Source organism: Uloborus diversus, chromosome 6, assembly GCF_026930045.1.
Source record: "Uloborus diversus isolate 005 chromosome 6, Udiv.v.3.1, whole genome shotgun sequence".
Classification (NCBI taxonomy): Eukaryota; Metazoa; Arthropoda; class Arachnida; order Araneae; family Uloboridae; genus Uloborus; species Uloborus diversus.
The window spans coordinates 54,004,425-54,030,715 of record NC_072736.1 but is presented as its reverse complement, the minus strand read 5'-3'; the positions used below and the strand labels follow the sequence as shown (position 1 = coordinate 54,030,715).

Here is a 26,291-nt window from a genome sequence, read left to right as displayed (position 1 = left end):
ATCTTGCACGTGCGATCCTCTAAGCGTTTTGCGATGAAAATGGCTGAACCTTGCCGAATTCGTTAAAAGTATGTATTATTTTTGTGTTGTTTTGTTATATTTATATTTTTATTGTTATATTAAACAAATTGGGAATGAAAAAACTTATAAATAGTAGTTATAAAACAAAACTTGAATTTTAAATCCAGAATGAACTTCATTATGCATCGGAAATAGCATTTGATTTTACTAAATAAAGCTCATGACTGAGTAATGACATTAATTTACTAGTGATTTTTGCGTTATAAATTTATATGTAAGTAACAATAACCGAAATATTGGACGTGTTAACATTGTTTTTTATATTGATAGGGGTTTTAATATTTAATTAGCACTCCCAAATGGTACCACTGTCCAGTGTTATGAAGTGTCTTTATCTAACAATAATGTGTAATCGTTGTAATAAATTGCTGCACTTAATATTTTTAGGCATAATTTAGTTTTGTCAAACGTATATTAATTATGTAAAGCATTGTCATTGTGTTTTATGAGACTCTTAATAGGATCTAGAGTCTGTATAGGAAGATCTATATAGGCTCTATAAGAAGATCTATAGAGGCTCTATAAGAAATACCTGTATAGAGTTTTATAGAATTATGGCCCAATTTTCTATAGGGCAGTTCTATAGAATTCTATAAAAATAACTCTATAGAATTCTATAAGAAGTATATAGAATTCTATAGAACTAATTTTATAGAAACCTATAGAATTTTTCTCTATAGAATTCTATAGAAAACGGCCTATAGAAAATTGGGCCATAATTCTATAAGACTCTATATAGGTATTTCTAAAGAATTTTTTTATAGAATTCTATAGACCATTTTCATAAGGGCATACGTCAAATAAATGACTATAGCTTGGCAATAAATGTTCGAATGAATGTGAAAATTTTATTTTAGGTTCGGTGAGTTAGAAACTACATTTTGAATACAAAATTTCAAAACTGGCAAAATTTTATTTGGTAAAAAAAACATATTTTGTGTAAATATGAAAATTTTAAAAATCTAAACACCTCTTTTAACGTCTTTGGGAAATTTTGTTTGTTAGAATTATGAACAGATTGACGGCACAGGAAGCTCCCTACATGTCTTAAGATCGCTTACTCATTAGCAGTTAGCTGAATATATTTTAGATAATTTTTTAGAACAATTTCAGTAAGATGGGGTAAAGTGGTCATAATATTAGGCTTAACGAATATTGTTCTCCTAATATCACTTAATAGTTAAGTATAAGGCAGATATAAATTAAATATTAATTTCACTTAATATGTATTGTTTTTACAGTAAGTAGGGTTAAATATACGAGTATATACGTATGCATACGCATATACTCGTGTAGGCGCGTACATAAACGTATTCACATAAATGCATTACGTATACGGGTATCTGCGATATAGGTATTTTTTATCTATGCAGATATACATTCGACTACACACGTATATACTTGCTCTTACTCGTATGTATACGAACACATATATACTCAGGTACGTTTGTACACTTACGTACTCGAGTAGACACTTACATACAAGCATACGATATACAAGTATACAGGGTAAGTTTAAACTCTTGGGAAAATTTTTAAAAGGTGTTAGAGGGGAAGATAAGAAGGAAGAATTATAAGGAACGTATGGTCACATACACAATGCTGACGCACTACATGCACTCAAAGCCAAAGACTAATGGATACAAAACAGGTCACAAATTTGTTACACTAAGACAATTTTACACAATATTTTAGGTCGTAAGAAAGTTTTAAAGCGATTGAAGAAATTTGTGACCTGCAGCTGTAATACAGGCGTCGTAATCACAAAGACTTCTCTGTTTTAATAACGAGACTTTTGAAAAACTTTCATTCGTCGCTGCGCCTTTGTTGCGATGCGTGTATTCGAACTACTACGGGCCGTAACTTTTAACAAGTGCTCTAAATATTTCTGAAAACTAAAATTTTGAGGAAAATCATCTTTGTGTAAAAAATTTGTGACCTGTTTTGCATCAATCAATTTCTGGCTTTGGGTGCATATAGCGCGTCAGCGACCATAAGCTCCTTATTATTCTTTGCATTTTATCCTCCCCTCTCACACCCCTTAAATTTTTGCTCCAGAGCTTGGATTCACTCTGTAGGCATACATGTATATAAGCGTATATGCTCGTGTATACATATATGTACTGGTGTATAAACGTAAGTGTACGTATATACGTCTTTTCAGGTATATAATTGTGTTTACGCGTATACATACGTATATACTCGTGCTTCCATATATACATGTATATACGTGAGTAGATACGTACAAACACGCACTGGATACATCCAGGAATTAACTCGTGTATATTCGTATGTACATTTATGTACACTTGTGTATGTACACCTGTACATATATGCGTATATACGTCTACTATACACGTATATATTCAGGTATGCACGTGTATACTCGAGATACAAGTGCATACATACATATGACGTTCATTTATACGCATATATACACGTGACACGTATATAAATTTGACACATATATACTTGTGTAGATACGTCAACACTCCTTTAGGTAATCACGTATACATGCTTATATACTCGTGTATGCACGTATATACTTGAGTAAGTATGTGCATGCATGTAGCTGATGTACACATGTATCTACTCATATATGAACGTGTTTACTCATGTTTACATGACACGTATATACTCGTGTATACACACATATATTAGTGCATATACTTGTAACCATAAAAATAACTGAAATATACAAATATTAGGGTTATTTAATATGGTTTTGCATTTATTTTTAACTATGACCACTTTACCCCAGGCTATGACCACTTTCCCCCATCCCATGGGGTAAAGTGGTCATAAATACAAAGGGAAAAGAAAGTGTTATAAAACTAATTAAATTAAAATATTTTTTTCTAAACTTCAATGTACTGTGTTCTTTAATAATGCAATGTAAAATAACAACAAAAAAAGTTGAAGTGTTTAAATAATTTGTTGTATTTATTATCCACCAAAGTTGAAAACCTACGATTTTATGACCACTTTACCCCACCAGACCCTATATTTTGTATTTTCAATCCTGCATTTCAAAATTATCTCTAGCATAAAAAAGCATTTTGTGTATAAATTTCATTGAATTATTTCAGAATTTTTTTTCTGCTGTCCTTACAATTATGACCTTACTTGTTGAACAATTTGAACTCTGGATTTTTATTTTATTCTTGTTTTTGCCAGTTTTGTTTTGTGTTCATTGTTTCTTTTCTTTTTGCTTAAAAATTTCCCCCTTGTTTTTGTTCCTGTGTGGCGTAAGGATAATAATTGTACCGTCTGCTGCATTGGAAATTATTATACTTATGACCACTGCACTGTATCATCTTTTGTTGCATTCATTCTTCGTAAATGGCAGTTTTGTAGGTGAGGAAGACCTAATGCTTCTCCACTTGGCATATCATGGACCTTTGATTGCGGCAGTGGATGCGACAGGATGGCAAGATTACTTGGGAGGCATCATCCAGTTCCATTGCGATGCTGAGAGAAACCATGCCGTTCAAATTGTTGGATATGACCTGAAAAGTTAGTGTGCTTAATAATGAAAAGTTGCTGAAGTTATTCTTTTCAGGTGACAAGTAGTGATGGGCACAACGGAAGGATTTGACATCCAAAAGCTTCTGTCAGCGCCAAAATGTTAATCTGTGATTGAAAGTAAAAAGCTTGTCGCGACACGCAAGCGAGTTGCTTGCCACCTTCGCGAACCATTTTGTTAAGTGATTTGTGTGTGCAACATTTAGAAACTAAATAAAATTAAAGTCATCATTCTATTTTTACGTAGTGTCATTTCAGCTTTACAATTCAAGCGACCTCAAATGGCCGATACAAGCTCACAGTTCTTTGCAGTGAAAAAGGGGTTCCTCGAAGCCCCGGAACACTTGTCCAGTGGCGCCGCTACGGAGGGGGGGGGGGGGGTCCGCCCCGGGTGTCACTCGTCTGGGGGGTAAAACCCAAAGTGGAATTTCAAGTTTTTGAAAAATAAAAGCTAAAATGCACTTTTAAAAATGCAAATATGAAAGTTTGGGGGGGGGGGGGCGGACACACCACAAATTACTGCCCGGTTACTACTTGTCTGCAATTAATTGCTAACCTGTTCTTTATTTACGTTGTTTGCTAATGTTACATAATCAAGAGATTTGCATAATCAAGTGATTTTGACTATTAAATGATCTGCAATCGATTGTCTTCAGAACATGGCTTCAAAATCGAAATCTGCCATCTGGAGCAGAGTTTCTTAACCTTTTCTGACCCGCGGACCGACAAAAGCTTTTGAAAAAACTTCGCGGACTGGTGTTTTTTTTTATCCTTTTATACATTTTTAAAATTTATTTATTATTTATTTATTTGCTGAAAAAAAGGACGACTCAGGAACCGTTATAACGTGTCGAAAAATTTTGCAGACCGGTGAGGTTTCTTTTATTTTTTCTATTTTACAAAAAAATACTAATAATAAATTTAAAAATAAATAATTAACACAACTCGGTATTAAAGACAGTATCATAAAAATATTTAAAGACAATTTGCTTTTGGAATAATTATACAAAAGTAAATAAACATTGAAAGATCATAGAAAGTTGTGAGGATTAATTATAAAATTGAAGTAAAAAATTAAAATGTCGTTTCGGTACTAATTTATGTGTGTGTGTGTGTGTGTGGTTTTTTTTTTTTTTTTTTGAGCAATCACGATTGCTTATTGTCCTCACTTGACCGTCCTTGATGTCCGGTTCCTTTTTCGGCTTGGACCAGGGGCCTCTGCAGCACCACCGCCCACCGTCCTCTGCAGGCGCGGCTCCTCCGGTCCGCTTCTCCTGATCGGAGGCGTCCATGTCCTACACACATGCACGCTCAGACACTCACACACACACACACACGACTTCACACACATACACTCACACACGCCGTGCATACACACAGGCCTACGCACACACACACACACAACTATGCACACGTAACCGCCCTGGAGGAGGAGCAGGTTTCGGGGGACAGGAGCCGTTTTTAGAAACAATAACTCCATTGAGTAGGATCCATGTCGCAGCTCGTGATTGCAAAAAACATAATTTGAATTCAAAATTTCAGAATTCAAATTAATTCTCTCTTTTTTTTTTAAATTTCAGTTAATTTTATTTCATTGAGTACGGAAAATTTTTAACGTAAACGAGCAAAAATCTCTGGGGACCAGTAAATTTTTCTCTGCGGACCGGTGCCTGTCCGTCGGACCACCGGTTCAGAATTGCTGATCTAGAGCTATTTCACAATCGTATGAACCGCTAGTGATTTCCTGCAAAAATCGCGACAACCCACACCAGTGTCAATAAGCCTCTCAACTCTAGTGCAGTGATTCTCAACCTGTGGTCCGCGGAACACTAATGGTATGCGAGCAATTTTTATGTGGTCCGAGAGCATATAGTAAAGAAATTACATAGAGAAGCCCCGCAATACTGAGAAATTGAAGCCGGAAGTTGCACCGCTGTATCCCAAGATCCTTAGCTTCTTGCTAAGAATTTTAAGATACATCTTGATTCAAAACATTCCATTACTGAATCTCAATCGGTAGTTAATTTAAACTTAGATATTGTTGCAAGTTTATGAAGCACGTTTTTGAAATTGCACTACAACATGAATTAAAATGTAAAACAATCCGCCAGCTACTTTATTCGGTTGTCATTATAGCCTCGGCCATAATTGCACCGCTGTATCCCATATTTCCGGCTTCAATTTCATCTCCTTTTTACTATAGACGGGGCCTCTCTATGTCAATTTCTTTACTCTATGTCCGCGAACAGCTAGTGAAAATTTATCTCTGTCATTTTTATTGTTGTAATTATATTGAAGAATTTTTTTGGATTATTTTCCTTTTACCTAACATAATTGCTGTGAAAATATTATTTCATTCGCATGTGTCCTACTTAGGATTCGGAAAGGTATTAAGTAGTCTCAGTAGCAAAAAAGTTGAGAACCATTGCTCTGGTAGCATGATATAATGTAGGAAGAACGTGTCAACACCGATGTTTATTGTTTTAAAAAAGAAGAAGAAAAAAAAAACAGTAAAGTTCCAAGAAAATAATGGGTAGCTAGTGCGCCTAATTTCTGCAAGTAACATCTGGTCCAAAAAAAACCGCTAATGGTTAGTAACCTTCCTGAAATTAACCTGGAATCTTCCTGCAGGATTCAGAAATCTTACTAATGAATACCACTCACGTTTCTTGAATAAATAAGGAACTTTCCAAGTAAGTAAATTGATATATGTAGTAATTAACTTGGCACCTTCCTAATTGACCAGGAAGACTCTAACAGTATTCTAGTAAATGTTTGCCTGCAAGCAACACAAGGACGGATACAGAAAGTATTCAAGTAGGGAGCGATTGATTTCATATACTTACCCTTTTACAAATTTCCAAACCTTCACCTCCTAACATTATAAAAGTTCGTCTCAAATTAAAAGTTTTCTGTTTTTTTTTTTTTTGAAACTTTTATTTCTACAAAACTCCGTATGAATGAATTCCATCGTTCCTTTACTTTAACGTCACCTGGAATCTTCCTGCAGGATTCAGAAATCTTACTAATGATATATGCTTGCATAATTGCATATTTTTAGGCTTCAATTAAAAAAACTTTCTAGAAGAGATTTCTTCGAACCCCATTTAATATCCTCTAAAATCGTCAAAAATTTGAGATTTTGGAATTTCCAAAACTTTCTGTACAAAGTTCCGATCCCTATAACTAAAGTGTTACGAGACGTGTCCCAATCGCGTTTTTAAGACTGCAATTCGGAACATTATTCAAGATCGTATAAAATTATTTTTTGGAACTTCAGTGCCTAAAATATTCCGAAGGTGAGTTCCTGCATCTCGCCCCAAGGAGGGGGCGAACCCCCCTCTCTTGCATCCGTCCTTGAAGCTACAGTATCCATAAACTGCATTTCATCCTCGTCTGGGACTTTGTCAATCTGGAGGGCAGTAACCGAGCTGAAGGCATTGAGCTCTAATTTATTATAGCTCAATGGCTGAAGGTGAAGCACCTAATAAAGTCTTTACACTAGTAGCTAAAAATATTTTTACAACATAAAAGAAGCCTGAATTCATGCCCCTTGTGGCAACTTGTCGCCAAGATACTTGTTTTCACGGGAAACTGATGAAATCCCGTAACATTACATGGAAATAAATTGTGACATTTCAGAATTTTCCAGTGTTGCAATATCTTTCTGATATTTTTTGTTTTCATTATAATATGTGTGACTCTTGGTAAGGGAGGGATTTGTTCTGGACATGAGTACTATCTAGGTCTCTTTTTTTTTTTTTGTTAATAATATTAGGGTGCTAGTAGAAAAAAAATGTCAACTAATAAGGAACAGTTTTGACCTATAGCAACATAATAAAGAAACTTAATGAGAGGATAAACAAGTCTGCTATGAAATTTGATGAAGTACACTATACTATTGGGGCCGGGGAGGGACCTTTTTTAGATAAGAGCATAAAGAAAAATTGAAAAGTGCCGGGACGTGATTAAATTCACTGAAAAATGAAATTTATCATTGAAAATTTTCTGAATTTCTCCTATTAAGATTTACACCACTTTTTACAAGCAACAGTTCAATGTGCATTTTACCTACTAGCTGTAATTAAAATAAAATTGTATAAGGTAGATATAATTATGGTAAAGTTACATTATATTTAGTCAATATAATTATGCGTCAAATATAATTATGGTAAAGTTACATTATATTTAGTAACTCATCATATCAGACCCGGATATATAAATTGTGGGTCCCTCCCAGGGCCGGATTTAGAAGAGGGCAGGCGGGGCTACTGCCCCTGAACCTCCACAACAAAGGGGTCCCTACAGTAAAATTTTTACAAAATATCCTAACTTTCACGGGTCAAAAAATCGAAAATATCGAATATATATACATATATATCAAAATACTCGGATGTGTATCAAAGTATCGGATATTTTCGAAAATGTGATGATCTTTTTGAACCCTGATTATGGGACTCCACACTTCCAAATCCGGCCCTGGTCCCTCCCCAGAGGCTAGCAGTGTATATTTGCAACGTTAATAAGCCTTAGTGCTAGTTTTTTCATTTTCTTTTCAATTTCCTGGGCTGTTGGGCCCTTAAAAGATGCCCCCTCCCCTGCACTGCGGGGTCTGCAGATCCGGCCTGCATCATATTTTATATGAAACGAATGAAATTTTTATTGAAATTAAATTGCATAATCTCTCTCTCTCTCTCGTTTATTAATTTTTTTTGTCTGAAAATGACTCAACAAAACAAAATATTGTTTTAATATTTGCTATTTTTTCTCTAATTGAAATGTTTTAGGTGACATTCCATACTACATTGTGCGCAATTCTTGGGGCACTCAGTTCGGCAACGATGGATATCTATACATTGCTATAGGAAAAAATATGTGCCGTAAGTAAAGATTTAATATTTCATGCCATAAAAAAGCATCTTTTAGCAAAAACACACGGTTCCACCATAAAAGTATCAGAAACGGACGAAATTAACTCCAAAAGCTGTGCGTATTACAAGTTAACAAATAAATTTTGGACGGAAAAAGAAAAGATATTAGAAGTTAAAAATAGATATTTTTAATGAAGCTCTTTTAGGCTTAGTGGCATAGTGTGGGAGGAACCAAATCCCACACACAATTAAAGTCAGGCAAAATTTGTATTTTTAGGTCCTGAATGTGTCAACCCTTCCCCTAACACCCCAAAAAATAGCTTAACATTTCGTTTTTGGAGCGTAAATGATAAAATATTTTCGAGTCCAAGCACTCTCAATTCTCCTAACGTGTCCAATTCTAGCCTTAAAGTACATTTTTAGACCGTCATAAAAATATCCAAGGATAGCTCTTCCGCCCTAAACGTCTCACTACGTAGCCTAAAATTGCGTCATTAAAACTAAATCTCAAAAAGCATTCTGGGGACAGTTCCCAAAACCTAAACCTTTGGCTAACGTCATCAAAGAAAGCCGAAATTGCGTTTCTAAAACTTCAATATCAAAAATTTTTCTTGGAGAGCTTCCAAAGCCCCACGTCTTTCCCCAATGACGCCACAGATGGCTTAAAACTTCGTTGTTTGACATTTTCACGGGAAGTCCCCCCCCCCCCCCAGTCCTTCCTTCTCAAAGATGGCATAAAACTGAGTTCAGTTCAGAACCAGATTTTGGTAAGGAGCCCTGAGCTCCGAGCACTCTATTTCTTTTATCGTAAACAAACAAAGCCTAAAAGCTGCGTTTCATTTTTGAAAAATATTCGCAGGAGAGCCACCTGGCCCTAAATTCGGCAACGTTAGGGCATCCTCTAATAAACGTAAATAAAGAAAATCTTTAAAATTTTAAAACTTCAATGTTGAAAAAATTTCCGAGAGAGCTCGCGCGCGCAAAAAACTCCCCATTTTTTTGGGTGGCTAAAAGTTCGGTTTTTGAAATATTTGTGGAAGAGTATCCCAAGCTTTTCATTTCAAAGGTCGACTAAAGTGGACTTCAATATCGAAATAATTTTTTTCACCCCTTTCCTTTATCATTATTACCAAAGATGGCCAGAACGCGTTTAAGATTTCAATGTTGAAAATTTCCCAGAGGAGAGTTGCTGTATATCCTAACATCACCAAAGATGGTCTTCAATGTAGTGATAAAAATATGAATTTTGAAAATTTTTCAAAGCAAATCCCCGACATTTCCTTCCTCCCCCCAAAAAAACTGGAATTGTGTTTTTCAGAGTTCACCATCAAAAATTTCCGGTGAGATCCTTCCCTATTCTTCTAACGTCACCAAAGATAGACTACACTAGAGCTTTCAATACTTAAATGTCAGAAAATTTCCTACGGAGGTTGAAAAATTTCGGCAGGGAACTAAAATCTCCCTTTCCCAAATTTTAACAAAAATTGTCTGATACTACAATTTTTGACACCTATTTTGAAAAAAAAATTTTTAAATGAAAGCTTACTAAACTATTTCCGCCATTTCACGCAATGGAAATTCTTCGCACCAAATAATTCCTATGTATAAATGCATTTTCAATGACACTCTTTGCTATTTTTGTGAAAAACTTATTGTGGAAAGCTTTTCTGCAAAACATATTAAAATGCTGTTTTAAACTTAACACTTTTTCTCTAAAAAATGAATATTTGCTGTAAGTAAAACGAATTTAAAAATTATCAACGATAGATTTTTAACAATGAATTTCACTTTCGTTTATTTAGTTAAATCATCATTTTACATATCATTCAACAAAAAATTACTGAAAATAAATTCACAAGATAAATATATACTTTAAAAATATATACTTTTAGTTGAATAATGTTTATCAACTAAAATATGACTTGAAACTTAAAATGGTTAAATAAACCACCAATTTAAATAAAATAATGGTTAAATAAAACTTATAATTAGTTTAAATATGTGTTTGTTGTAATCTATTTTTTTTTTTTTTTTTTTTTTTTCATTTTATAGGTATAGCAGAAGAAGTATCATCTGTGGATGTTCTATGATAATTGAAATGAAGCTGATATCATTACAGAAAATATAATATTTCATTTTGAATTTCTATACTATTTATTGCATTTAAACCAAGATTTTTGTAATTTAATAAAAATGATTTATACAATTCATTAGTAAATATATATCGCGCTATTTTCATACACAAAAGGAAATCATTAGAAGGTTTACTTCACTTAATGCTTTTCAAAACATATTGAAATCAAAGGAATAATTTATCTATTTATACTCCCTCCATCCAAAATTAGTTACTACCCTTAGGCAACGCCCCGAAAAGCTAGAAGGGAAGGTATTATAAATTGATAGCAAAGAACACAATTGATTAATTTCTAAATTTAAATTTTGAAATTAACCAATTAACAATTTGATTTTAACTGCTTGGATCTAAGGCCCCTATATATACGAGCCGACGCATCAGCTTAAGATCAGCCTTTTTGGATCGGAGCTCGTATTTGAGTGGTTGTCTTTTCTGGCGAGTAATCGCGTTTGGTGATTGTTCACTGCGAGCGATTATTAGCGGCACGTGAATTGTTTATTAAATAAAGTATTTTCGGCAAATTTGGCGAAATCCGAAACTTTGTTATGGTAACCCTGGCAGTGCAACAATGAAAAATCCGATCCAAAAAGGCTAAACTAAAGCTAATGCGTCGGCCTGTCTATATAGCGGCTCTACTTGGATCCAACGCCTTTGTCGGATTGCCGCTAGATAGCTCTGTCCTCTGTGCTTGAAGTCGGCTTGGATGTTCACGAAAATTCACTTTTGAGGCAAATGCTATAGGCATTTAGTACTATAAGGATTAAGGAGGCGTTGATTTAGGTCGAAAATTTTGTCACAAATTCGTTGCCACATGTGAATACTTTTGTACTAAATATTGAAACTGATGATTTTATTAAATATTTTTCAGAAATTTTATGGTGCTATATCACCAACCAACACTATGTACTTACAAAGCATTCCTTCCTTAAATAAGCACCAAATTAGTTTCAGAAATCCAGAGTTCGCACACTCCTAAGCCACGCCCCATTCTGTACGGACTCCATCTCCAGTAATCGCATTAAACTATCTTCTAGCTAATGAATCGGGACAGTGTACAAGCTCTGGATTTTTAAACCTTTTTTAAAGTCAGAAGGAGAGTATGGTTTGAAAGTAAATGTTGTTTATTGATAGCATAGCACCCTGAAAGCTCTCCATGCTTGAAAAAAATGTTCAAAGAAAACCATAAAATCGTTAGTTTATTTTTTAACTTCAGAAACAGGAAAAGTTCTAGACACATGTAAGCAAATAAGCAGCACAATGAGAGGTTACAATAAAACACAAAGTTGGAGTTTTTGAGTAATCTCAGTCAATGAGGACGCACAGGTTTGATGTATTCCTGATAATAACTTCCTAATTTCATGTCGAAAAAATATGTTTCTAAATCTCCAATAGCTGAAATTTCTTGCACACGAAACTCAGAAAATCTGGAAAGAAAATATAATAGTATAATAAATCTGATCAGGGTAAAATATTCTAACTAAACAGGCTATAACTGACAATAATTTAATTGATAACAAAGAAATATACAGTGGCTCCCAAAAGTGTTCGTACACCTTGAAATTTTGTAGTAAAACCAAAATAACGCAAATCTGAATTCGAATATGAAGTCAAATTTTTTTTCACACCATTCCTATGCCATTCTGAATAAAACCCAGTAGTTTTTTTCGAAATATTGCCAGATTTTATTTTTGAAATTTGTCAAAAAACGAAGACACGGAGAAAAGATACGCCACAAAAGTCATCGTACAATGAAATATTTTCTAATAAATTCATAATTAAAATTATCCTACGTGTTTTTTTTATTATTTGTGCATTGTAATGATACTATTAAGTCATATGCCTTTAATTTTTTGTGTATTTATTCCCTAATATGCTGCTTATTATTTTTAAATGGCTGGTATTCGTAAAAAACAACAAACACGATTCGAAGTTTGATTTGTTTTCCCTCATAGCCATAAATTGGTTTGAAAGGTCTCTAAATTAGGTAATTTATACCATTCTATAGTGAAGCGCTTGACAAAATGTTTTAAAGACAAGAATCGGATCGGAAACAAGGTAAGAAAAGGTCAACTGGCAATGTTAACAATGCGTGATCTGAGGTTTACAGTTAAAAAAATAATGAAAAATACACATTTGAGTGCTGAAAAATTTTCTGCAGAATTGAATGAAACATTTTACATTTAATTTTCACCTAAAATTGTTCTCCAGGTTCTCTGATTACCTGGATTAAATGGGACCTCATCCCGCAGAAATTTTCTTGTTCGTGCGAAAAACAGTAAGCTTACGCTTTCCGTCGTAATATCAATGATAAATAAGCTCAAAGCGTTTTGGAACAACGTCTTACTTATAGATGAAAATATATTCAACATTTTGCGTTAAATTGTTGTACAATTGTAAATAGAAGAAAAAATGAGGAATTTAATCTTAAGAACTTAGTTGGATCAGTTAATCAGGACGGTGAAGGTGTTCTAGTGTGAGGGTGCATTACAGCATCAGGCCTTGGAAATTTAGAATTTTTTGATGAAATAATGAATCATGCTGTTCCTTTAAATATTTTTAAAAACAATTTTAAACTATTAGCCCAAAATTTGGTAATCGGAAACAACTTTGTTTTTTTATCAAGATAACGATAAGAAGCACACGTTTGTGTTTGGTGCCTCAAAAATTGTCCTTAAGCTTAAAAATATCTCCTCAATCGCCAGATTTAAACTTAATGGTACATATTTGTAGATATCTGGTAGCTAGATTACGAAAATGCACCATTGAATCGAAAAGCGAACTAGAAATAGTAAGACTTGAAGTACGGCGGAACACTTACTCAGAAATTGCACAAAAAAAGAAAAAAAAACAATGAAATCTATTCCCAGACGTTTAAAAGCTGTTGTTGATACTGCATGATATTCTACTAAATAATAACTTTGCAAAAAGTTAGATTATTTACTAATTTTTTGACATTTTTTCAAAGTGTACGAAGACTTTTGTGACATAAAATTTCCGGCAATGTTTGGTTTTTGATTTTTTAAAAATTATGTTTTAATGTTTTATTAAAAATTTTCATGTAGTTTTGTTAAAAATAGATCATAGATCTTATAATAAAATACCTACTCCGAAATATTAATTCTAACCAATGGATAATGGCCTATTTCATTGAAAGTCGTAGGTGTACGAACACTTTTGGGAGCCACTGTAGGTGGGCAGGGGGAATGATAAAGATATAGGGTTTGTAGAAACATGAGTGTCTCAAAACATTTTCCGTGGAATGCGTTCAAACTTATAAGACAAGCATAAGCAAAAGTCTCAGAAAACATTTCAAAATTAGTACGTTGTGGCCATCACGAAACTTTCTTCTATCTCTATACTATGAATTCTTGGATTTAAAGTCCAGGAATCCAGGATTTTCACTCACTGAGTACAATTTTCCTGATTTTCAAGGTTTTTAGAATTCTTTAAAATAGTTTCTCAAACTGTGACCCCGAACGTGGTCGTTAAGCATTTCTTATGCAGTCGTGACATTAGTCCCACTTTTAAAATTCAATTCGCAAATCCAATAAACTGTAGAGGGCGCTGCAGCCACTGTCTAATGGCGGATGAAAAAGGTAAAACAAAAGAATGCTGTAACTTATAACTTGCTTTGACGCTTAGCAGTGGCGGTTCGTGCCTTGAAAAAGTGAGAGGGCCAGACCATGGGTGCATTTGCCTCGCCCCCCTCCCCCCCTTGGATTTTGAAAAAAAAAAAGAATTTAAAAAAATATATTTTTTTAATATTTAAACTAACTTCTTTTTTTTTCTTTTTTTTTGTTAAATTAATAAAATTAAATTTATTTTCGCAACTAAATTAAAAACGTGAAGAAGTAATAACTTTTAAGGTATATTCAAAACTAATGTGAAAATAATCTAAAAAATAATGATTGCTTCTAAAAATTGTTGTTATAGTAAGCTAATTACTTGAAGGCAAAGAGTCAAGAAAGGAGCAAACAGTGTAATCTTGTGCAAATGAAGGCTTCTTCCTTTACTGCTGTTTATTTTACATAGCCTGAATTGCTTAAGAACATTCAAGCTGTGTAAAATAAACAGCATATAGGTAGGGTAACGGTCTCTGCGAATCCTGCTGTAAATATTGAAGTTCAATGCATTGGTGTTGAGGGGAAAAAACTCACACACACGTGCAGATAACCCGCGACAACATATAATCCGCAGCTCATTAATTTTACACTTTTTAACAGATAATTTGCGGATTATATGCAGAATAATACAATACAAACCTTTTTTTTTTAAATTTCAAGCACGTACACACAAAAAAATAAATAAATAAATAAAAATTATAAATTATTGTCTTCTGAAAAAAGTGAGGAGACCCGGGCCCCCTCTGGCTCCTCCCACGAGCCACCACTGACGCTTAGTGAATGACAGTAATTTTTCATCCTGTTGTGGGAAGCTTTCCTTTCCATTCTTCTGAAATTACATTACACTACAAACTGTCTGAAGCCTGTAATTTGCCCCAAAGAAAGCACATGGAATGGAATGTTTTACCTTTTTCTTTAGTATTGTCAATCACCGCAAGGTAGCGTATTCGAGCTCTGGAATTGGCGCATATTATACAGTTTTAAAATCATTAGATAGATAAAAATATATATATATATATATATATATATATTTTGGAGTGATGTTAATTGCAGTTATATTGCTTTAACATTTGTTCAAAAAGTTGTATTTGAATTTCTATTGTAGTAATAGCCAATAATAGTAGTATGCATTCCTTTTCATAAATATTGAAAGCTTGAATTTTCTATGATTTGTATTTAACACAAATACATGATAAATCAAAAAAAAAAAAAAAAAAGGTTGAGTGCGTGATTTTTGAATGTGTCAAAATATATGTTGAAAGTTATACTGCAGTGCTAAGCATAAAAGTCGTATCTGCACTTTTTGTCAAAATTGAGTTATTGTCACCAGATAGTTTTTTGCCGCATATTTTACCCAAGTACAATGTTTTATGGTCATTTGTTTATGGGAAATATTTTTTAACAAATCCTGAAAAAGTTTCATCTGAATGAAATACATGGAGGCAGAAAACTTTATAAATGGCAATTTCTCATTTTGGACTCAGCTGCAGCTACCACTTTTGCGCTTAGGGCGGCAGTATAGTAATCTTTATCTAATTTCTATACTAATTGTTTTATTACACTTAAATAAAATGTCCCAAAAACCTTGACTCATCACATAAAACAAGTACGTATAATGTAATGTGTATTTACATATGAGAGGAGGGGTACAGGGTCGTGGCTTGATTAAGTGGCCAAAAGAGAGTCGAGAAGTGTAAGAGGTTGGGAGCCACTGCTTTAAAAGAAATCTATACTAATATTATAAAAAGAGAGGGCAGATTTTCGTGTGTTTATAAGTTCGAGGTAATCTCCGGAATCACTGGACCTATTTGAAAAATTCCTTCACTATATGAAAGGTGCTTTCTTACTGAGTGACATAGGCTATAATTCGAAAAAATCCGATAAATAGTTCTTTTTTTACTCCAATTTATGCCCAAATTTCACATAAATTCCCAAATATGGGAGTGAAAAATTACTTGCACATATTAATACACTGTCCAGTCACATTAATGTGACCACCACGTACTTTCCACGTCAGAGTTAAATAACCAATCACAGAAGGCAGGTGGCAGCACAGTGCGAAATATTTTAAATTGAAGTAAAAACCGCTTCACTCGCTAAATAGAATTTTATAGCAACTGTCAATCTAGTTAATGATTCAATAAAAAGTTTTGAATTCCAAAGAAACTTTAATAGTTTTTTTTTTTTTTTTGAAAAAGTGTATACGCATTTTATTCAAAGAAAAATGTTCATTTCACATTAAAGGGAGAGGGGGCGTCAATTTTTTTATTCAACGGACTTTCATTAAATTTTCAGCACGGGCATCGCTGTGCGGGTACTGCTAGTTAAAAATAATCCAGATGCAGAGTACATCAAAAGGCAACGAGGCACTCTGTTACTCTCTTCAAGTGATTCCGTACAAACATTTCCGTCATTCTACATTCAAAAGTCGCTGATGAGATTCAAGTTTACTTGAAATTCTCACCACTGTATCGTAATGTTGAAAAGGTCCAGCTAAAATATGAACGTCCAAATGCTACAAGATCCATTTGATGTCGAATTCTCAGATCCATTGTCAGATGTCGACAAATGAAAATTTGTTTACGAAAATTTTGAATGCATAAAATTCCTCACTAATTTCAGCACCATCGTTGATTCGAGAAAACGTTCTCATTGACCGCGATGTACGCACACAGTATCATCATGCGTGGCTAGCAGAAAGAGCCACATTTGGCAGCAAAAAATGTGGAGACTGACAATTTATAAACTTCGAGATACAACTTGGCGACTTGGTATCATACAAATCGATCGATACAGTTTGCAATTCTGACGAAACGGTAAATTATCCAACAGAGTTTTTGAATTCTAGAAGTAATTTATGTGGCAGAACAAGGTCTGCCAGGTCAGCTAGTAAAAATTAAAGGTCCAAATGTTTGGACCACTTATTTACGCCTACATTAATATGAACTCAATAGAGATCAAAATCCAAAATCTTTTTTTTTTCAGAATAGCAATTTTAACTATCATACTTGCAGCTACACAAGCCTTCAAACAAGACTTTGGACATCCTTTCTTTGCATGCCCGACCAGCAGCATCTACATCCACACAGACAGTACGAAGACGAGTGGTGAAATCCTTAAAAAAAATAAATGGAAAATATAAACAAACATAAATTTAAAAAATGAAATATTCAAAAAAAAAAAAGAAATACAACCAAAAATTAAATATTTAAAGAACTTCACAATGTTTTTATGCATAAGATGTACAGTCAGGGGCAGATACAGGATTTTACTTTGGGGGGGGGGGTCATGCTCAAGAATGTAGCCTTACGTACAACAATTTTCTTGAACTTTGGTTCCTTTAGGTGTCAACAAAAACACAAAATCGGCCATTAGTTGGTTGCAAACTTAATTTTAGCTATAATAAATTTAAATCATTATTAATTAAAATTAATTAATAATTAATTAAAGTTAAATAATAATTAATTAAAACTAATTAATGGTTAATTAAAATTAATAATAAATTAAAATTAATTACTAATCAATTAAAATTAATTACTAATTAATTAAAATTAATTACTAATTAATTAAAATTAATTACTAATTAATTAAAATTAATTACTAATTAATTTAATTACTAATCAATTATAATTAATTAATAATAATTCAATGCATTAAAATGACCCAGTTAAGTTGTATTCTAATCCATTTAGACCAGTATTCACACCAGTCAACACAATACAATAAATAAATACTACAAAAATCTAAAAAAATTAAATGTTTTTATGAACATGATAAATTTAGATATTGATTAAATACAGTAGAAGACCATTATAACTTGGGACCAGAGCTTTTGCGTTATACGTGTTTTTGCGTTATATAGATCATTTCACAAATTTTGAAACTAATATTCAGAATATATCTATATATTAGCACTTCAGAATAAATTTTATCTGCAATGAGTATTAAAGCACCAATATTACTATTAGTTATTCACAAATAAATATGTTTCACAATCAAAATCCTGCACTTCTGTTAGTTTCATGGTTTGCATAACAGCTGCATTTTCAAGAGCCATCTGGTATTTTCTGTTTACTATGAGTACCAATTTTCCATTTAAAAGCTTTGAAATAAGATGGAAAGATGAAAAACTTTCAAAATTTAATTTGCCTAACAATTTTTATGTTTGCAAAGCAACAGAGGGATTTTTTAAACTTCAAACCCCATTGCTTACTTTTGAAAAGTAGTGCGGTTTATAGAGAATTGCGTTATATAGGTCGGTGTTATAACGGTCTTTTACTGTATTAGCATAATACTCGACACAGGACACACATCCATCATTATACATAATTTTACATAATGATGGATGTGATGGATGGATGATACTCGACACATCCATCTTGTATGCAGAAAAATACAATAAAACTTTACTTAATTTAATAGCAATAAATGAAGCACAAATCATCTTTAAAATTATATATTTTATGAATATAATTCGAACCATTGATGAATGCTCACCAATTCTTTTCAATTGTAGAAAAATCAGAGGCGAATGAAGACGTCGCAGTCTCAGAGTCTGATACAAAAACTCTAAATATGTTTCCATTGGTTTTGGGTTCATCAGTTTCTTTACAACTTTTCAAAAAAAACAACAACAATGTTTTGTCATCCGAATGCTTCATTGTTTTTGTTACAGGTAATCTTTTATTCTAACAAACACAGATTTTTTTCTGTCTAATACGATGGGATAATTTACAAGAACAATTTTTGGGCAAACACGACACTAAAATTTTACATCTCTTGCTCGACACTAATCTACTGAAACTTAACACAAAAATGTTTACACATTACAATAATTATCAGCGATAAAATTTGTTCTATAAAAAGCGATCGAGGGGCCGACACTTCTTTTTTTTTTTCATTATACTGATGCCTGAAGACAGACTGCCTCAAGCAAAGCTATTTTACTCACTACTAAGAAGTAGAAAAAAGACATGTAATACGCCCAAAAAAGGGAGTTCAAAAATTATTTATTACTCTTTTTTGTGGTTTCGATCAGGTTTTCTTTTCTTTCTTTTTCAAACAATCATTTTCACTACTCAAATGCAATAAACCTTACAACAGATTAAAAAGTATTGTCGCAGATTGAATGGAGGGGGTTTTGACCCCCTCCCCCTTTGTATCCATCATTCTTTAATGCTCTAAAAAAATGAATTCAAAAAAACATTTACTTTTTCACTTGATTTCCACCCTTTTTCTATTTTTTCAAGCAAACATTCAAATATTACCGTAGGTTTTTTTTGGGGAGGGGGGGCATGACCCCCATACTCCCCTTGTATCTACCACTGTGTACAATTAGGTACAGACACATGCATATATACAATATATATATATGCATAAAAATAGAACAAAAGAAAGATCAGAAAAAAATAAATAAAACGAAAAAAAAAACTTCAAAAATAACATCTGTTGGCTCCTCTAGTAAATATATAAAGATATGAGGCATAAAGGTCCATATCTTAGCGAAAGTCCTAGGCTAAAGTCAATTCAAGAATGGACCTAAAGCGCAAAATGATACTGAGACCATAAATTTGACCAAGCTTTCTTTGCCTTCAATTTAGGAGTTGAACCATACCACATATCTGGACTCTCCGCTGGTGAGATAAATGTACTTTATCTACCAGTTTGTTGGCCCTCTCAGCTTCAATGAGATGACATCTGACTCCAACTTGGCTATTCCCTATTCCATACCAATGAGTCCATCACAAGGACGAAACTGCAGTCTCTCGATTGGATAACCAAGCTGTTGGTATATTACATGCAAAGCAACGTTTAGTTTATGAACCAAAAGCATTTTAATCAAAAGGAAATTACTAGAACAAAATAAGAATCAAGTTTTTTTATCTCTCATTGTCACTGCTTCAGTTGATTTTATTTATTTTCTGAAAAAATGATGACAGAACAATATGTAATATTAAAAAATAAAATGTAACAGTGGTACACTGAAAACTACCTTACTACATTAATTTACAAATTTTTTTCCTCATGGTGGACTCCTTGGGAACACGCATATACAGTCAGCATTTGCAAGACGCTAAATTTGATCTGTTAAATTAATTGGAGTTAAAGTGTATTGAGCTAAATGTCGTTGAGTTGTAAAAGAAAGAAATAAGCTATCAGAAAACTTTACTAAACTCAAAGTTCTAAGAATTTAAACACACATAAATTAAAATACATTCTTACCTGGATATTGGAATTATCTCTCCTAAAAAGCAAAATACTGCATAGAATGGCGTCCAATCAAAGTAATCTCTTTATATTCAGTTATTTGTGCTGCAGATACATATTTCACAAAATAGTACCACCCCGTTTTGTGATTTAAAAATAACATCTCCTTTTTACGGGTGGTCTACTTTGGGAAATCACCTTTGGCTTACCTATCTTATATAAATATGATGAAAAAAATGATTACAAATGAAATAAAAATAAAAGAACAAAAACGAAATACCTTGAGCTGCATTTTAAAACCTTGAACAATCAAAATGCTCTGTTTCGGAGAATAAAGAAGCATTCCATTTAGTGATAAATCTTTCACCCAGTTGGAGATTGTTTTGATGTATTTATTCCTTTGACGCATATGATCAATTAAGATGATAGCTATGTGTGTTTCTAAAAAAAGAAAAACATTATAACCTTTATTTAGGTTTCCTTATAAAGATTAAAAAGTGTACAGTAAAAGTAAATTATTTGTGCATTTGTGATATTTAGGATCAGAGTTCGCCGATGCATCACAATATATATCTGATATTTATTTTGAAAATATCATGATATTTTGATATTTATTTTTTCAACTATAGTATTTTCAATATAAAAATTATATCAATCATAGTAATATTGCTCATTTACTATTAAAAATAACCAAAAAAGTTATGTATTATATTTTTATGATACATTAATACATCATTAATATAACAAACAGTAAAAAGCTAATGCTACATTAACTCCATTAAAATTGATAAAAATGTTAAATGAAATATTAGATATAAATAATGAAAGAAACCGTAATTTTAATTCTACATATTGCAATAACAATATAAGAAAATAAAAAGTGATTTGAGGATGCATTTACTATTTTGAAGACTAGTTTGTGCTGATTGAAAATATTGGATTTATATCAAAATATCCAATATATATCAAAATATCGGATATTTTCGAAAATATCATGATATTTTTGAACCCTGTTTAGATCAACTTAGTTCTTTTAAGGGATGATGACAAGTCTTTGCTATACAATAAATTAATCTTTGCTTGAATAATATGTGAAATCTCAAATGATTGAGGCTCAGGATTAAAACTGAAAAAAATCACACAAAAATGTACAAAATAATAACAAATAAATAAATGTAGTAAAATTATACACACTTTCTTCTTCGGAAGACGAAGGGTATTGAACACAAAGTGTTTGCGGTAGAGCAGATGAAACAATGCCATGTGCTTCGTTGACTAGATCCATTATCATGTATGACCCTTTCATATTGGTAGCATGATCTTGGACTTTGTTTTGGGCTCTAAGTTTCTCTGAGTTTGTCAGGTTATTTACTGAAAGGGAAATTATGGGAAGTTCTTGAGGATACAAATGTGGTATTTTGAATGTGATACTTCCACCAACTGAGAGAATAAACTTCAAAATATAAGTGTCACCTGGAAAAACCAAACCAAATAATAAGAATGCAACTACTATGAAAAAGTCTTTAAATGAAAAAAAAAGGAAAAAAATCTCTGAAGGACACCCCCCCCCCCCATTCTAAAATATTAAGTACAGTAGAGGACCATTATAATGCACACCTTGGGACCAGAGCTTTTGCATTATACTGGTTTTGATGTTATGTACATCATTTCACAAATTTTAAAACTAATATTCACAGTTGATCTATACATATATATATATATATATATATATATATATATATAAATAATAATAAAAGCGAAAGATATTGAAAAGACCACACCAAGAGCCCATAGATGCGCAATGCAGCAAAATTAAAAAGCCAAGTAAATATAAAATTAAGCAAACAGAATTACAAATATTAAACAAATTATAAATAACAAATGATGATAAAAAGGAAAAATGCAAACAGCTATTAAGTAGGAATAGAAAAAGAGTGAATCCAGAGCTCATCAGCCGTGGAGGATTCATTAATTATGGTCAAAAGACCAAAATTTTAACTATAAACTAGAAGAGAATGCTTAAGCTCCAGTACATGTAATATAGAGTAACAATGGGCAAACGCACCACTTGCTAGCTAAAAACAATAAACTAGAGCTCAAACCCAAAACTAAAAGCAGGGGGTTTCGCCTCGACTAATTAGGAAAACAAGTTCCGATAATTAGCCTTCCACGGGACAGTACCTGCCAATAACAAAATTGTCTTACCTTGAAATCCGCGTAAACAAATCCTGTCCGTTGTTCAGCCTGATAAAAAAGCCAATCCATTCGTTTGCCAATCCATCCATTTTTAATGTTTTGTTGACGAATGGATTGGCTTTTTTATCAGGCTGAACAACGGACAGGATTTGTTTACGCGGATTTCAAGGTAAGACAATTTTGTTATTGGCAGGTACTGTCCCGTGGAAGGCTAATTATCGGAACTTGTTTTCCTAATTAGTCGAGGCGAAACCCCCTGCTTTTAGTTTTAGGTTTGAGCTCTAGTTTATTGTTTTTAGCTTAGCAAGTGGTGCGTTTGCCCATTGTTACTCTATATTACATGTACTGGAGCTTAAGCATTCTCTTCTAGTTTATAGTTAAAATTTTGGTCTTTTGACCATAATTAATGAATCCTCCACGGCTGATGAGCTCTGGATTCACTCTTTTTCTATTCCTACTTAATAGCTGTTTGCATTTTTCCTTTTTATCATCATTTGTTATTTATAATTTGTTTAATATTTGTAATTCTGTTTGCTTAATTTTATATATATATATATATATATATATATATATATATATATATATATATATATATGCATTTTAGGAAAAGTTTCAACTGCAATGAGTATTAAAGCACTAGCTATACATCATAATCTATTGTTTCACAATTTAAAGGAAGTGAAATTCTACTAGCTTCATGATTTACAAAAGATCTGCATTTTCAAGAGTGATCTAGTATTTTCTTTTTACTGGGAATACTAATTTTCATTTAAAAGCTTTGAATTAAAATGGAAAGATGAAAAACTATTTTAATAATGAATTTGATTAACAATTTTTATGTTTACAAAGCAGAACAGAGAGCTTTTTATAACTGCAATTCTTATTGTTTTCATCTAAAAAGTTGTGCGGTTTATAGAGAATTGCGTTATATAGGTCGCGTTATAAAGGTATTCTACTATAATCATATTCTTTAACTAAAGTACGTGAACATTCTTCAAATACCTAAAAAGAATTCTTTGCAATTGAAAATATTTTGCCAAACAAACAGAAAAGACATCAAATTACAATAACAGGAGCTTTCAAGTGTAAAATAATCCCACAACTCAATTGTTTATCACCAACCTCACCAAGAGACTTTTAAATTACTATCTGCACTGCAAATACAGCAAAGTGAACTTAGAAAATGAACTAACATTTGCAATTAATTTAACCTAAAACTAAAATAGTAAAACATTTGCACATTGACAACTTTCCATAAACGTTTTTAAAAAAAATAAGAAAATATGCAAAAATATTTCGTTTGTAAAAATGAAAAAAAATAAAATAAATTCTGTTTGGACCCTAGGCATAAAACCTCCATTGAAGTCCAGGTTTTAAGAAGGTTGGTGCAGGTTTTTGGAAAGGAAAACGTGCATACAGGTTTAATAAAAGACAATACAGGTTTAATAAAAAGACAATTCAGGTTTTCAACAGGTTTTAAGAGGGGGAAACGTAGCATTTTAAATTTGCATAAAACAACACAGGTATTTGACAGGTAGATCCACTCACTGCAACGAAAATTTTAACTTAGAAAGTTTCATACTGACACTCAATACAGGTCTTAGGAAAGTTTTCCCAAAGGAAAATTTCATACAGGTTTTATACAAGTCAGTTCAAGCAATGTACAACTTTTAAAATCTTTTAATGATTGCATTTCAACTTTGCAAAAACCACTACACAGGGGCACAGCAAACAAAAATATTATCAAAACATTTTTTTTTTAAAAATACAAAGCACTTTTCATACCTAATGCACTCAAAAAGACAAAATAACTTCTCTGGGCGAGAAAGGAGAATTTAAGTATTCCTGTAGTTTTCAATTATTCCAAGAAAATGACACCACAAACAAAGAAAAGTGAGGCTCAAGTTATGCAGAGAATTTCTCTCTTATCATTATTTAGCTTTCAATTATAAATTTGAGCATTGGAACATGCATATTTTTCTTAACAGAAAAGTTTGAAATGACTTGAGCCGCACTTTTCTTCATTTGTGATATCATTTTCTTGGAACAATTGAAAACTACAGGAATACTTACACTGTCCTTTCAAACCAACAAAAGTTATTTTGTCCATTTGAGTGCATTATGAAAAGTGCTTACTATTTTTAACCGACTTCAAAAAATAGGTTAAGAATTTGTCGGAGGCTTTTTATGTATGTTGTTCTCCGATTACTTGAAAACGCCTGGACCAATTTGAGAAATTCTTTTTTTGTGTGATATATTTCCCAGATGGTCCCATGGTAATTTGGTCTGGGTCTGATGAAGGGTCTCGGAGAAATCCAAGAAAATCGATAAAATTTGCATTGCATACAGGGCCAGCTTTAATAGTTTTGCCGCACTAGGTGGTACTGACAAGTGCCCCCCTCCTCCTCCCAAACACATACATTAAATTAAAATAATAATAATATAAATAACAATATATTATATATAATATAATATAATAAAAATAATAGTAAAGTGTTTAAAATTAAAGTGAGTTTCTAGTTAAATTCCAAACTGAGTTTTGTATACCTAAGCACTGGTACACACTTTAAATTATCTTTTTTAACATTAAAGTAGTGCATTTTATGGCACTAAAACAGATATTAATATTTTCAAAAGACTTTACATCACGCAATTTGCTGCCTCTAAAATTAAATTATATTTCCTGTTAAATTCCAAACTATGTTTTGCATATGCAAGCACTAGAGCATTAAAGCAGTGAATCTCATAGCGTTGACTTAACATATATTTTCACTTTTAAAAAAAATGTTCCAGTTTCAAAATTTGCCGCCCTAGCGGCCGCCTACTCCAAGACCGGGTCTGATTGGGCACAGACACTTTGCTCTGCCCTGGGATTTTTGAAGAAACTTAAATGATTGGCTCCTTTCCAAAAAGAAACTATATAAAAACAGATAGTATGAAAATATTTTAACATTAACAATTTATGTTTTTTTTTTCACTTGTTTTTGGTTCAGAATCATTTTACAGTATTTTTTTTTCCAAAATTAGAATCTGCAACACGACTTTTTTTGCCACAACTTTTTTTTTTTTTTTTGATTAGCATTGTTTATTTTTAGTTTGTGTGCTGGTAGGACTAACTCAAAATAAAATGATGTACATATCAAACATTAAAGTAAATAGTTCCAGGCAAAAAAGTATCATGTTGCAAACTTTAAATTTTGACAAAATTTTGTGAAATGACCCTTCAACCAATATATTGGTGACAAAGTAACATATAAAACGTTTACCATCTCTACAGTAAGAAAATTCCTTTTCGTCATAGCTTGACATTAGACATTCAAGTTCCTCTTCAAAACAAAGATCCATACTTAACTAATAAACTTAAGTCTTGAAAAACTAGGCTGATTACCACCAAACATAACTAGCCTTTCTCCCTTAAAATAAAACGATCTCATGAAGTAAAATTCAGTTGCATTAACTGAGAGAACATAAAATGCAGCGATCATTCAATCCTGCTGCACACAGTTCTCGAATTTTTATACAAAAATATTGAAAGTTTATTCATATTAGTTAAAATTCTTGTAAACATACAAAATTTTAAATACTTTTCATCCTACAAGTACACACGCATGCATTTTTGGTTGCCATGGTTTTGTTTACAACTGGTAAACAGAT

At 32.5% G+C, this 26,291-nt stretch overlaps 2 protein-coding genes across 3 annotated transcripts in view; one reads left to right on the top strand and one right to left on the bottom strand.

The window, feature by feature from the left end:
• LOC129224389 (cathepsin O-like) overlaps nucleotides 1-10,674 on the top strand; it is a 42,860-nt gene extending 32,186 nt beyond the window's left edge. Inside the window, 3 exon segments of the mRNA XM_054858836.1 lie at nucleotides 3,431-3,597; nucleotides 8,394-8,486; nucleotides 10,530-10,674. Coding sequence (XP_054714811.1) covers nucleotides 3,431-3,597; nucleotides 8,394-8,486; nucleotides 10,530-10,567 — 298 coding nt within the window. The 3' untranslated portion in view covers nucleotides 10,568-10,674.
• Nucleotides 10,675-11,799: 1,125 nt separating this feature from the next.
• On the bottom strand, nucleotides 11,800-26,266 carry LOC129224512 (RWD domain-containing protein 3-like). 2 transcript variants are annotated; one of them, XM_054858975.1, is made up of 5 exons: nucleotides 25,904-26,266; nucleotides 21,636-21,914; nucleotides 20,722-20,882; nucleotides 17,243-17,349; nucleotides 11,800-12,035 (listed from the first exon to the last, which is right to left on the bottom strand). In XM_054858975.1, exons 1-5 carry the CDS (start codon nucleotides 25,980-25,982, stop codon nucleotides 11,918-11,920), a joined length of 744 nt encoding a protein of 247 aa, XP_054714950.1. In that variant the 5' UTR covers nucleotides 25,983-26,266; the 3' UTR covers nucleotides 11,800-11,917. The 2 variants fall into 2 exon arrangements, with proteins under 2 accessions (XP_054714950.1, XP_054714951.1); XM_054858976.1 differs by having other exon boundaries at nucleotides 21,636-21,812.
• Between the last annotated feature and the right edge of the window lie 25 nt (nucleotides 26,267-26,291).